General features: G+C 42.5%; 1 protein-coding gene across 1 annotated transcript in view; it reads left to right on the top strand.

The window, feature by feature from the left end:
* Positions 1–12510, top strand: part of jak1 (Janus kinase 1) — a 110424-nt gene that overhangs the window by 84175 nt on the left and 13739 nt on the right. Inside the window, exons 21-24 of the mRNA XM_030372818.1 lie at positions 4037–4158; positions 4332–4504; positions 4962–5079; positions 8977–9087. Coding sequence (XP_030228678.1) covers positions 4037–4158; positions 4332–4504; positions 4962–5079; positions 8977–9087 — 524 coding nt within the window. The remainder of the gene's footprint in view (positions 1–4036; positions 4159–4331; positions 4505–4961; positions 5080–8976; positions 9088–12510) is intronic.

Consider the following 12510-nt stretch of genomic DNA (forward strand, 5'->3'; position numbering starts at 1 on the left):
TGACCGAAAGGACGAGATCGAGGGTACAAGCGGCCGAGATGAGTTTTCTCAGAAGGGTGGCTGGCGTCTCCCTTAGGGATAGGGTGAGAAGCTCAGCCATCCGTGAGGAACTCGGATTAGAGCCGCTGCTCCTTTACTTGGAAAGGAGTCAGCTGAGGTGGTTCGGGTATCTGGTAAGGATGCCCACTGGGCGCCTTCCTTGGGAGGTGTTTCAGGCACGTGGAGAGATTATATCTCAACACTGGCCTGGGAACGCCTCGGGATCCCCCCGTCAGAGCTGGTCAATGTGGCCTGGGAAAGGGAGGTCTGGAGCCCCCTACTTGAGCTGCTCCTCCCGCGACCCGACCCCGGATAAGCGGACTGAGATGAGATGAGATGAATAAAAATACATATAAAGACGTTTCAAACGTTCCATCGAGTCTCTCGCATTCTACAATGGCCAGCTTTATTGTTTCCCATGGGAGCCGGCGACTAGTCTGCGAGTGGACTATCTGAAACTAAATCGGATACTAGAATTCTTCTTTGAAGGTTGTGCTCCACACAGAACCTCCTCACCGTCATAACGGAGCACTTCGGGGCACTAGATTGCTTTAGAGCGGTATACTGATCGCGTCGTGTGTCGTTCCAGTGTCAAATAGCCTAGTTCACGAATAAAATCACCATGAGGTTCAAGTGCGGCCATAACTAAGGCTAAATATAATTAGACAGTCTATTGCTGGTTAAGGTGGTTGGCTCTTTTTTCTTCGCTGCGTTCTGCCTTCTGGTGTAGCCTATAACTATGCATGTATCTATTTTTGTTTTTCTGTTTCGGGTTTAAAAAACCAACACACAAAACACAAACACAAATGCCGTTTATTTGTTTATTCCTTTTGCCCTTTTTCAGTTTCAAAACCAAATCAGAAAAAACTAAAAACAATCCTGTTAATTGTTTTTTCTGATTTTGTTTTAAATCGGAATATTCAACGAACCATACACGGATTCTCCTACCTCCTATATTCTATCACTTTACTGACACACACAATGTGTGGCAGTAAAGTGACAAGATCATTCCATAGACAAAAATCTTTCCATAAAACTAATTGAATTTTGGATATTCATTGCACAGCTGTAACCGAGTATTCTCATTATAGCCTAGTTATATCCTAGTTTTGCATATTTATACATTGCATCCTATTTTCATATTTCATGTGGCATCTGTATTTTTATGTAGGCTACAGCATCTGTATTTTAAATGTAGCTTATATCTTCTTTTTACATTTTACCTTTTGCTGAGGTGGGCGCTGTATTAGCCTACTGTATAGGCTGTCTGTATTTGTGTAAGAGTTATTTGTATTGTGTAACCTGCTGGATTATGAAAGTTAGTTTTGGGTAAATAAAGTGTCTGTCTGTCTGTCTGTCTGTCTGTCTGTCTGTCTGGGGGAAAATGCCGTGAAAAATGTACGCACGGTGCGTTCAGGATTAGGACTGATATTATGTCGGTATAGGCCTAATCAATCGGGTTTTAATATTTTAAGCATTCATATCAGTCTATTCTTTTCGTAGGCTACTCTGCTGTTGGCCTTGATGGGGAGATATTTTTTTGCTTCCATGCACAAATAGTTGAATCCAACAACATTCCTGCGTCTCCAGAGCCCATTTAAGCACCGTGTCAGACTCAGTAGACTGTTTACAAGCCTCTGAACGTTGTTAGAGCATGGCTCCCCAGTTCATCAGTATCTCTCTCTACGGCTCCCTCTCACTCCTTTCCACTGTGTATTTATATCGATTGAACAAGAGAGGATGTTACGATAACTCCGCGAAAATAAAGGCTCCATGGCTGTAATAATTTAAATATAATTAACTTATAAAGCGTGCAGTGTTTCCCGGGGGGAGGGGGGGGTATGGAGCGATTGTTGACGGGGGGGGGGGGGGGGGGGGGGGGGTGGTATGGAGTGATTGTTGGTGGGGGGGGGGGGGGGGGGTATGTGGCGATTTTTTTTTCCCAATGAGAGCGACACGAACTTCGTCTGAGCAAAAAAATAATAATAATAATAATAATTATAATAATAATAATAATTCATGTGCACGCAGAGACTATGGCAGCCGAAATTAGACTATGGCGGGGCGCCATAGTCTCGTCAATGTGTGGGAAACACTGAGCGTGTAACAAGACACCTAGATGATCTGGCTGGCTGACTAAGAAGGCACTGAATTTGGGACTTATAACACAGGAGATCTGGCTTGCGGACTAAAAAGCATTGCGAGCATAAAAGCGTGACCATCTGACAAAAGCACAAATCTGACAATAAATGGATTCGATCCGACTACCTCTTCCCTACATAGCAAGCGTCTCTATCGATTGGCCCACGGTTATCACAACGTTGAAACTGCATTTACTAATAAATATATCTATATGAATATGACGCTACAACTAACGCCAAATGAGAGGAGATCTGTGTTGAACTGATTTGGTCTGCTTGTCTTGTTCAGCGATTGGGCGCAGACACTTCAAATGCATTGGCTGAGAGAAAAGAAGGGCGGAGATTATTAGCATACTAGAGAAACGCCGTATTTTACGGCGTTGTGATGTGCACAAAAGCGCCGTATTTTACGCGCGGTTTGATGTTCAAAATGGCGCTTTTTACGCGCGCTCTTGAAAGGCTCAATTGCGGCGTAAAAAGCGGCGCTTTTTTGCGCATGACAGCGTATTTTACGGCGTTTTTCTACATTTTACGGCGTTTTTTACGGCGTAATGAAGGTGATACGCGTCTAAATGATGCCGTTTTCTGGCGGGGATGGCTTGCCATACATATACGCAGCTCATACCTGGCTAACACGGCTAAAATGTTGCTTTAGCGCATGTTACGCATCTACGCAGCTCATACACGCGTAAACCAATGGTTCCCTATGGAAAAATTGCCGATTTTATACGCGTCTTACGCGGGTAACGCGGTTGGTGTGGCCGTACCTAACACACACCAAGCCTTGGAACAGCTGATCAGCCAATTGTCCCATTACTTTCAGTCCCTTAAAAAGTGGGAGGCACATATACAAACTGTTGTAATTCCTACACCGTTGACCTGATTTGGATGTAAATACCCTAAAATTAAAGCTGGGAAGTCTGCAGTTAAAGCACATCTTGTTTGTTTCATTTCAAATCCATTGTTTGGTGTATAGAGCCAAAAAGATTTGAATTGTGTCGATGTCCCAATATTTATGGACCTGACGGTAGTAGTTGAGTTCCAGAAAACATGTTTTAGAAGCTGTTTGCTGGAAACAGCTTTTAGGAAGAAAAGAAAACTCTCTACCGCTATTCCCCTCCGTTTCAGTCCCTTCAGAATGCGCTGTTTCTGGTGTCTGTAACTCAGCTGTCAGACTGAACCACAGCATGGAGGAGAAGGGATTGTTGCCGTTTGCGGACTCTATTTCTATATAATATAATATAATAATAATAATAATAATATCTATGGATATTTGTTTCGTATTATATCTAACATCACGGCCAAGCGCTATGTGCGCCTCAGATGATATTATGAATCATAAAGACTGGTACTTCCACAACAAGTAAAGACTCGTAGTGGGGATATCTCAGCCATGGTTGAGAAGAATTGGGGGAAAGGAACTTTGGCCTTGACTCTCTGAAGTCCATGAACCGCCACATGGAGGAGAAAGGGATTGCACTCCGGGAGCTGAGCTGGCGGGCTGCTGCCGAGTTCCCCCCCGCCGGGGCTGCTCGTCCGCTGTTACACAAAATCTTAGCTATGCTCTGATTGGAGGCGTGTGGGGTAGTTGGAGGTAATATTCAAGTGTGCCCCCTTCCTACGTAGGAGGAGGTGCTGAAACTGACCCGCTCGTTTGGTAACTGTAGGCGGGCTACTTTCAGAAATGCATATCTCACTCAAAAAATCATGTACAGACTTTTTTCAAAGTTTGTATGCGTGTAGGAGCACCAGAGACCCAAAACAACACCCCAAATCCCAGGAAAAGTGTTGTTTTCATAATATGTCCCCTTTAATATTAATATACATGGTCATTGTGTGTGTGTGTGTGTGTGTAGGAAGCCCGGCAATCAAGCTTATCATGGAGTACCTTCCTGAAGGCAGTCTGAAGGACTACCTGCCCCGACATCGGAACAAGACCATCAATGACCTGATTAGCTACGCCGTGCAGATCTGCAAGGTACCCACACTGTTGGGACTGTCATACGCCAGACACACAGTGCTGCAGTCTGAACCTCGCTCACATGGGATGTAATTTAGGATCTGTGTTGTTTACCTACGCCCTTCGCTACTGTCAAAATATTATTATGTGAGCGGGTGTCTGTGCGTGCGTGTCTGTACCTGCTTCTCCAGGGGATGGAGTACCTGGGCCGGCAGAACTACATCCACCGGGATCTTGCGGCGCGTAACGTGCTGGTGGAGAATGAGTCGACGGTGAAGATCGGAGACTTCGGCCTCACAAAGAGCATCAAGGAGAACAAGACATACTACAAGGTCAATGACGACCACGACAGCCCCGTCTTCTGGTGAGTTTCCCCGCTCCACAGTAAAGTAGTAGTAAAATGTAGTAGTAGTGTGTATAAATGAAGCAGTTTTCAAACAAAGTCACATTGCTTTGTAGGTCAACAGGTGTAATCAACCCCATAAAAGTTATATATTTTTTATCAAATAATAAATAAGTGAGAAATAACAGTAATAGTTCAGTATAGCTGATATATTTAATGCAGAAAATAAAACCCACCTACAGAAATAAAAACACGTGCTGTAAAATAAAAGCCTGCCTAAAAGATGAAATCTTTGTTATTGCGGCATTTTCTGCATGGAATATTGGCTTCCGGGTCCCTGGTGAAGTCCTTGCACCAGCGCTTTAAATGTTTAGATGTGCAGAGTTGTACTGTGTGTGTGTGTGTGTGTGTGTGTGTGTGTGTGTGTGTGTGTGTGTGTGTGTGTGTGTGTGTGTGTGTGTGTGTGTGTGTGTGTCAGGTATGCCCCAGAGTGTCTGCTCCAGCGTAAGTTCTTCCTGGCGTCTGACGTGTGGTCCTTCGGCATGACCCTGTACGAGCTCATCACGTATTGCGACACCCACTCCAGTCCCATGGCGGTCAGTACACTATCTGCTTGTGTTTTTACTAATTAGTCATGTTCAGTTAACCTTGTGGTTTTATTAGGTTCACCTCTTTGGACATGTTCAGTTCACCTTGTGTTATTACTAGGTTCATCTCTTAAGTCATATTCAGTTCACCTTAGGTTTTTACAAAGCTCACATATTTTCAAGGTTTGTATGTGGGCACTTAAAAACATACTGCCTTTACCGCTCGGCTAGGTTTCGGTTTACCAAGGAAGGGGAAGAGATAGGCTTTATCACGCCTAATTATTGGTACGTCCAAAGCGTGTCGAGGACGTTTATGAGACTAATCGTATTTGAGAAAATGTACTTTGTTTGAATCTTGCACCAATCTAGGAGTGGTTGCCATGTATTGTCGGAGAATGATCCAACATCTGGCAACTACTGTGAATCGATAAATAAATAAAATACAGAGACAGCAGAGTAGTAAGAAGAAAAAAAACACGCCTCACCGTCAACGAAACTAGTGCAAACACGTCTCTCCTGTGAAAACGCAACCTGACCACCATCAAATATTTAGTTTTAGACACACCGCATCAGCCTTAATGTGACGGGTGACTAGATCGGGTCGGGTTCACGTTTCACCTTAGTTAGTACCTTATGAGAACATACTAGGGACATAAACATGAATTCACGGTATCCTTTCAACTTTTTCATTGGGATAATTATTATGGGATGGCTTCTATGTCTGTTCATCGGCTGTGTGCTTTGTCTCTATGCCAAGGGTAAGGCTGACCACAGGGCTGCAGCATACTGTAGAGCAGTGGTTCTCAACCTTTTTGGAGCAAACGCCCCCCTGACCTTACCCTGATCCTCTGGCGCCCCCCCCCAATAATAATAATAAAAAAAATAACAACCCCACTCACACTCGTGTTATACTGCCTCTTAAAGGTTTCAATGCATCATTTTTCATTGATTTTGCGTTGGTCACTAATAGCAATGAATGCCCTCTGAGTCGGTTTTGGTGCAAATATTGAAAGAAAGAAGAGTTGAGGAAGAAATGGTTGGACTGAACATTCATTCACCGTGACCTCGGTGCAGGCACTCCCGTGACTCCCGGCCGCCACGACTCCCGTCGTGCCCCGGCCGCGGCACCCTGCGGCCCGGGCACCGTGACCTTGGGTACCGGGACCACTCCCGCGACTCCCGCCGTGCCCCTTGAACGAATGAAAGAACGGCCTGGGAACCACGGGTACCGCGGCCCGGGCAACGCGGACACCGCGAAAACAGATCGCACGCCGAGGCCTAATTAGGCCTATATATTTTGCATTTGAAATGCCTTTTCGTGGAGACTACGCTCAGAGCAGCTGGAACTGAACAACAGCAAGAGGAAGGAGGAAAACGGGCTATGAAACAAAATTTGATATTTTTTCCTTGCTAGCCATGTTTGGATGTGTTGTGTGGGAACAATGAACAATGAAATTCTAAAATCCCCCCTCAGAAATGGAATCACGTTCCCAGCGCCCCCCCTAGGTTGTGCGAACGCCCCCCAGGGGGCGGTACCGCCCCCGTTGAGAAACAATGCTGTAGAGGGTGGCTTGCTATACTGTGAATCATAGCGATGACTTGGAGACAAAGTGCTCTTTTCGTGTTGAACCTATGTCCCATACGCCGCACACTCCACCGGAGAGCCTTTTATTTGGATATCCGTCGGCACACATCAGGATCTGCCTAGGAATGATTTCCTTCCCCGAGGCCATAACCTACCGCGTCAGTCTACATCGCCGTCCTGTCGTCAGTTAGTAACGGTCATCTATTTGGTCTTGAGTCATCCCCCAAAACAAAGAACAGAACCCAACATGAACCAAACATTTTGAACGACAGAAACCGTAAATCATAACCATCTCCAACCGATATTCCCTTGCACCAAAGACAAACATAATACCCCGTAGACAATATTAAAGATAATTAAATGTTAGGCTTGTAAAGTCGAGCTTGGGTTTTATATTCAATTTTTTTCAATTGAAGATCCCTGAGTGCCTGAGTGAACTGTCCTATTTGTATTATTAAATATTAATGAGATGATGTCGGTGTAGGCTGAATAAAGCCTCGCTCCTGAATGCTGTAAGCGCAAAATGCAAGAAATATAATATAATATAATTTAGTGCCAGAACAAATATCCCTATGGTTAGTTTGCTCATGGTCCGTGTTTAGCCAGAGGTTTGGATAATAGGCTGACTGGTGTAGCACTATTTACCGGCAAATTATTGTAGTCCTTGCTTAGTAAGACGTTTCTGAAAGGCTCCCAATCTTTAGTGTGTCTGTTTAAAATAAAAGCCCTTCATTTTAATGTGGTAATTCCAGTTCAAAATTTGTGAGTCTACTTGTTGTCAAAAGAGGAACGAGAGGTGCAACACCAGGGCTGCAACAAGGGAACCAAGTTGGCTGCTCTGACATGCATGGGCTAAGGTAGCTCTAACTCCGAATCAACCCAAACTCTAACTTTAAAAGACCGAGAATCTAACTGACAACGGAATACTGGTAGGCTCTCTCTCATCTGTGCCTGCGTTAGGGCTGGGCGATATGGACAAAATCTTATATCACGATATGAGTAATTTTATATCACGATATGGATATATATCACGATATGGTATTTTTGAAGTAAATTAAAATAATAAATTGCTTAAAATAACCATACTTACATTTGATCAGTTTTTCTTTTATTTTGAACTTGAATTTCCATGCTTACAAAGGAGTAAGTAGCGAACAATCTGTCATTAACTGCAGTGTCATATAGTGCAAACATCTTGTAAACATTGAACTGTTTTTTCAATACAAATAACATTTTTTTTTAAAGGTGTGCTTCACACCTGCCTGGCTGTCAGTCAGTGCAGTGTAATATAAAATAAAAATCACAGCATCACACAAATATTTTAAATACTAATTATACACTTATAAAATAAAGTTATGTGCTGTGCAAATAGCTGGTGGTAAAAATAGAACTGTTTCTTCAATACAAATTAGATTTTTTTCAAGTTAACAGGTGAGTCTCACATCTGCCTTGCTTCAGTCAGTGCAGTGCAATATATATATATATATATTTTTTTTTTCTCTCGGTATAAACGATATGGCCAAATCTCTCCCAGTAGACACTTTCATATCGTCCACGGTATGATATCGTTATATCGCCCAGCCCTAGTATCAGTATTACCCACCAGATGAAAGAAGACATTTTCCATCAAATTATATGGTTTAATGCTAACATCTTAATACAAGGAAAACCTTTCTTTTGGAAGATAATGTTTGAAAAGAAAATTGTATTTTTAAAGGACATTGTGTGTGATGATGGAAATAGTATGATATACTGTCAATTTGTCAAGATCTATGGAAACGTCTATTCCATCCACAATTTGAACCAGCTGACTGCATCCCTTCCCACAAATTGGAAGAAAAAAAATCAAGGAGGGTCTTCCAAAAACATTAGTGTGTGCCATATAAAAAAAAGATAAGATAAGAATGGTAAAAATTAACAACTTTGTCTCGGTGGGCTGCAGTCAGTCGGCAAGAAGTTCTTGACATGCTGACATAATCTGTTAGTTGTACTTGTATAAGTATGCCTCAAACATGTACATCAACAACAACTCCTGATGCTGCGGATATTTATATTTATTTTTAACTAAATAGACTGGTTTTGTTTTTGTTTGTGTTTGTCTGTTTGTAGGATTGAGGTGACTCTGTATGAGAGCTCTAATTTTGGTTCTGTTGTTTAATCCTTGACAACGTATGAATGTATTAAATGAAAATTAAAAAATAGCAGAGTCCCCCAAGAGTCCCCCCAATGGTGGACGGCGGGTAAAAAAAAGAAAAAGAGACAACACTTTAACTAGACCTTTTCTTTTACTCTCCCCGCCGCACTTCTCCTCCCCTCAACAGCTGTTCCTCAAAATGATGGGCAAGACTCATGGTCAGATGACCGTCACCCGATTGGTGACCATTCTGGACGAAGGGAAGAGGTTGCCACGACCAGAACCTTGCCCAGAGGAGGTAAGACTCCCAACAGATACACTTGTAGATAAACAACTCTGCCACTGAAAAATATTTGATTTAATATTGAAGCATGATCATGGGACAGACAGCAAAGTTACCAAGGATACATTCAGTGAGACAATGGATGAACAAGATTCTTATAGGGAAACATTTGCATTGTGGGTAGTGAATACAAAGGTGAGTGGAAGTGACCATCGTGGAGAGTTTAGGATTGGCGGGAGAAGCCAAGGTATACTGCAATACACTATGGGGGAAGTGTAATTGTCTGCAAACAAGGCTGCAACACAAGACGTTTTTACAATGCCATAGATGCCCGTCTTATGCACGCCTGTTTCCCAGCATGGTCCGCACGTTTAGACTGCCTGAGGTTAATCGCCCGCTTGAGCTAGCACTCCAATTTACCCTCCCGGACCCTACACACATTGGCGGTTTCATTCTGATGTAAATGCAATCAGGTGGTTCCAAGGCGGGACTTGGGTAGAGATGTTGCAGCGTTGTCTGGACAGAGACCATGCAGCGATATCAACATGAGTGGTTCTAACTAGGGCTGCCCGATTATGGAAAAAATCATAATCACGATTATTTTGGTCAATATTGAAATCACCATTATTCAAACGATTATTTTTGAGTTTGAAAACATGATGTATTTATTCAGCATGTCTCTCCCAAAAAACACGGAGAACTTGGAAATTTCGCTAATGAGAATAAAAAAAAAAAAATATATATAAAAAACTTTATATTAGTTTTGTGACTGTTTGACGCTATAATCAAAATCGCGATAAAAATTGGATTAAATTCCCAGCCCTATTTCTAACTGAAGAGGCAGTGAAATCCACAATCTCCTGATCATGTGAGAGAAGGTCATGCAGTCGCATTAAACGAAGACGGGGAAAGATGGTGCAATCTAAGAGAGAGACGTTTTTTATCAACAGGATAAAAAACAAGTGGTCAGCAAAATACAGATGTTGGCGTTTTTGCACATGGAAATTGTTAATCGCGTTTTAAGCCTACCCTCAGATATACTTATTCTCTCATGCGAGTCTCTTGAATCATAAAAAGATAAAAACCTTTGTTGTATTCAAATTATTCAAGGTATACTAAAAAGGTGTACTCTCGAGTGAACCAAGAAAGCCCGCTCCGTGACGTCGGGGGGTTTTACACAGGCACGGCAGTGTAATTGTTGGGCGTGCCAAGCCGCGACCGAACCAGCTTGGGAGTGTAAAAAGGCCTACAGATAAAGGAATCTACACAACATTGCCAAAAGTCTATCAGACTTCTGCAAATGCCATTACAAACTATCTTAATAGCTCCCAGTCAGAGAGAGGAAGGGAGGTATCTCTAGGTACAGGGAGAATGTATACAATTCATTTCAATGTCAACAGTAATTGTATAAACATGGTTGATACAATTTGTATGTACGGTAATTGTATTTTATAGTTATGATTAATATTTCTACGACGCCTACGTTGGAATATCATCTGTTTACTTTAATAAACCCTGAGCTATTGACACGGGTCTTAAGGTAAGGTTCTTTCTTGTGGAGCTACTGGAGCTTCTCCAGTAGCTGGGGTGACGGCTGCTAGCATGCTATTGGTAGTATAAGTGCTACTCTAGATAGTTTTTATTTACACATACTTTGAAGGGATAGACACTAATATTTTTAAGTACTTTCCCCAGGGGCAATCAAGCTCCAAATCTTGGTGGCCAAAATATTTTTTTGGTGGCTAAAATGTTCATTTATAATACAGAAATGGCAATTTAACACAACTTTGCACATCTTAACTGACATTTCAATAGATAAAAAGTAATTAACGGAATGAAAAAAACATAACTTTTTATTGAAAGGGGACTTATTATGAAAACACACGTTTTGGGTCTCCGGTGCTCCCACACGCATACAAACTTTGAAAAAAGTCATGATTTTTTGAGTGAGATATGCATTTCTGAAAGTACCCCGCCTACAGTTACTAAACAAGCAAGTCAGTTTCGGCGCCCCTCCTACGTAGGAAGGGGGCACAGTTGAATATTACCTCCCACTTCCCCACTCCCCTCCAATCAGAGCATAGCTAAGATTTTGTGGACCAGCGGACTGGCCAGACTGACCAGTCAGGCGGGGGTAACTCGGCGGCAGCCCTGCAGCTAAGCTCCGTGAATACAATCCCTTTCTCTGCCGTACTGCCGCTGAAGCTTCCGCGGCAGTCCGGAGGAGACGTGGAGAAGAAAGGGATTGTACTCCCGGAGCTGGACTGCCGCCGAGCTACCCCCGCCGGACTGGTCAGTCTGGCCAGTCCTTATTGTTGTTAAGGGCTGGTGAGAGAATGGTGAAGAGATCTTCTGGTTTTACCTCGAAGCGGGAAAAGAAGCAGTTCAGTTCCTCTGCCAGTGAGGCGTCGCCGTTGGCCGTCGTGCTGTTGCTAGTTGGTGGATGCACTGCCACACCCGCCATGGATCTTTATTTTTGGATTGTTGTTTTTGAAGTAAGGGGCGAGGGAGGGCCATCTGTGTAAGGAGATTTGATTCATGATGTATCAAGTTCCTGTAAAACTATTTCAAGGCGAAGTTGTATACATTTAACCTAATTTAATGCATGCATTATTTTTATTTTAGCTCATGTACCAAACATACATTTTCTTTGGTTGTGTACCTGCACGTGTGCAGTTATTAAGTCAATTAGGTCGTATTCAGCTGTTAATGGTGCTCACGATTGGTCTTTTACATGCCAATTTTGTGTGTTGGGTACACAAAATGTAATCTCATTGAAGACCAATTTTCTGTTGCGGTCATTGTGTTCCTTACACAGACCTTGTGAGGTTTGTGTGTTGGAGATAGATGAGAGGTTCCTTGTATACCAGATAACGTCATTGTTAAAAAATGATGCTGCGTTTAGGTGTGTATTTGCCATTGCAGAAGAACATGATTAATCGTTTTTCTGGCATTATACGTTCATGGCAGGAATTTGGTTAATTTGGCCGATTTTAGTCTATAGTTGGTCTCGAAATTACCAATCCGATCTTGCAAAACATGCTATCTACACACAATATACACCATTGGAAAGCTGAGACTCAAAGGAGTCCAATGATATAAGCAAAATCATTTTGTGAGCCTATATTGATTAACTGTTGATTAGATGTAAAGGAATAAGGTCAATAACATACCTTTCCAAGTTACCCACACACACACACCACACACCACACACACTCTCTATCTAAAATGTATTCATACTTCATCACTTTAGCTATTTGTTTAACTCTTCACTTCATTTTTTTCCGACCATTGTTATTTTTTTCATGGTGTGCATGTTTACATTGTTCACACCAGCTTGAAGGTGAGCTTAGGTGTATAGGCTTCAGTGTTGTGCAAGTTCATACTGCACAAGCACTAGCTCAAAGTTCAGTTCACACAGTTCAAAATGAACTCTTC

The sequence above is a fragment of the Gadus morhua genome, chromosome 12, assembly GCF_902167405.1.
Source record: "Gadus morhua chromosome 12, gadMor3.0, whole genome shotgun sequence".
Lineage (NCBI taxonomy): Eukaryota > Metazoa > Chordata > Actinopteri > Gadiformes > Gadidae > Gadus > Gadus morhua.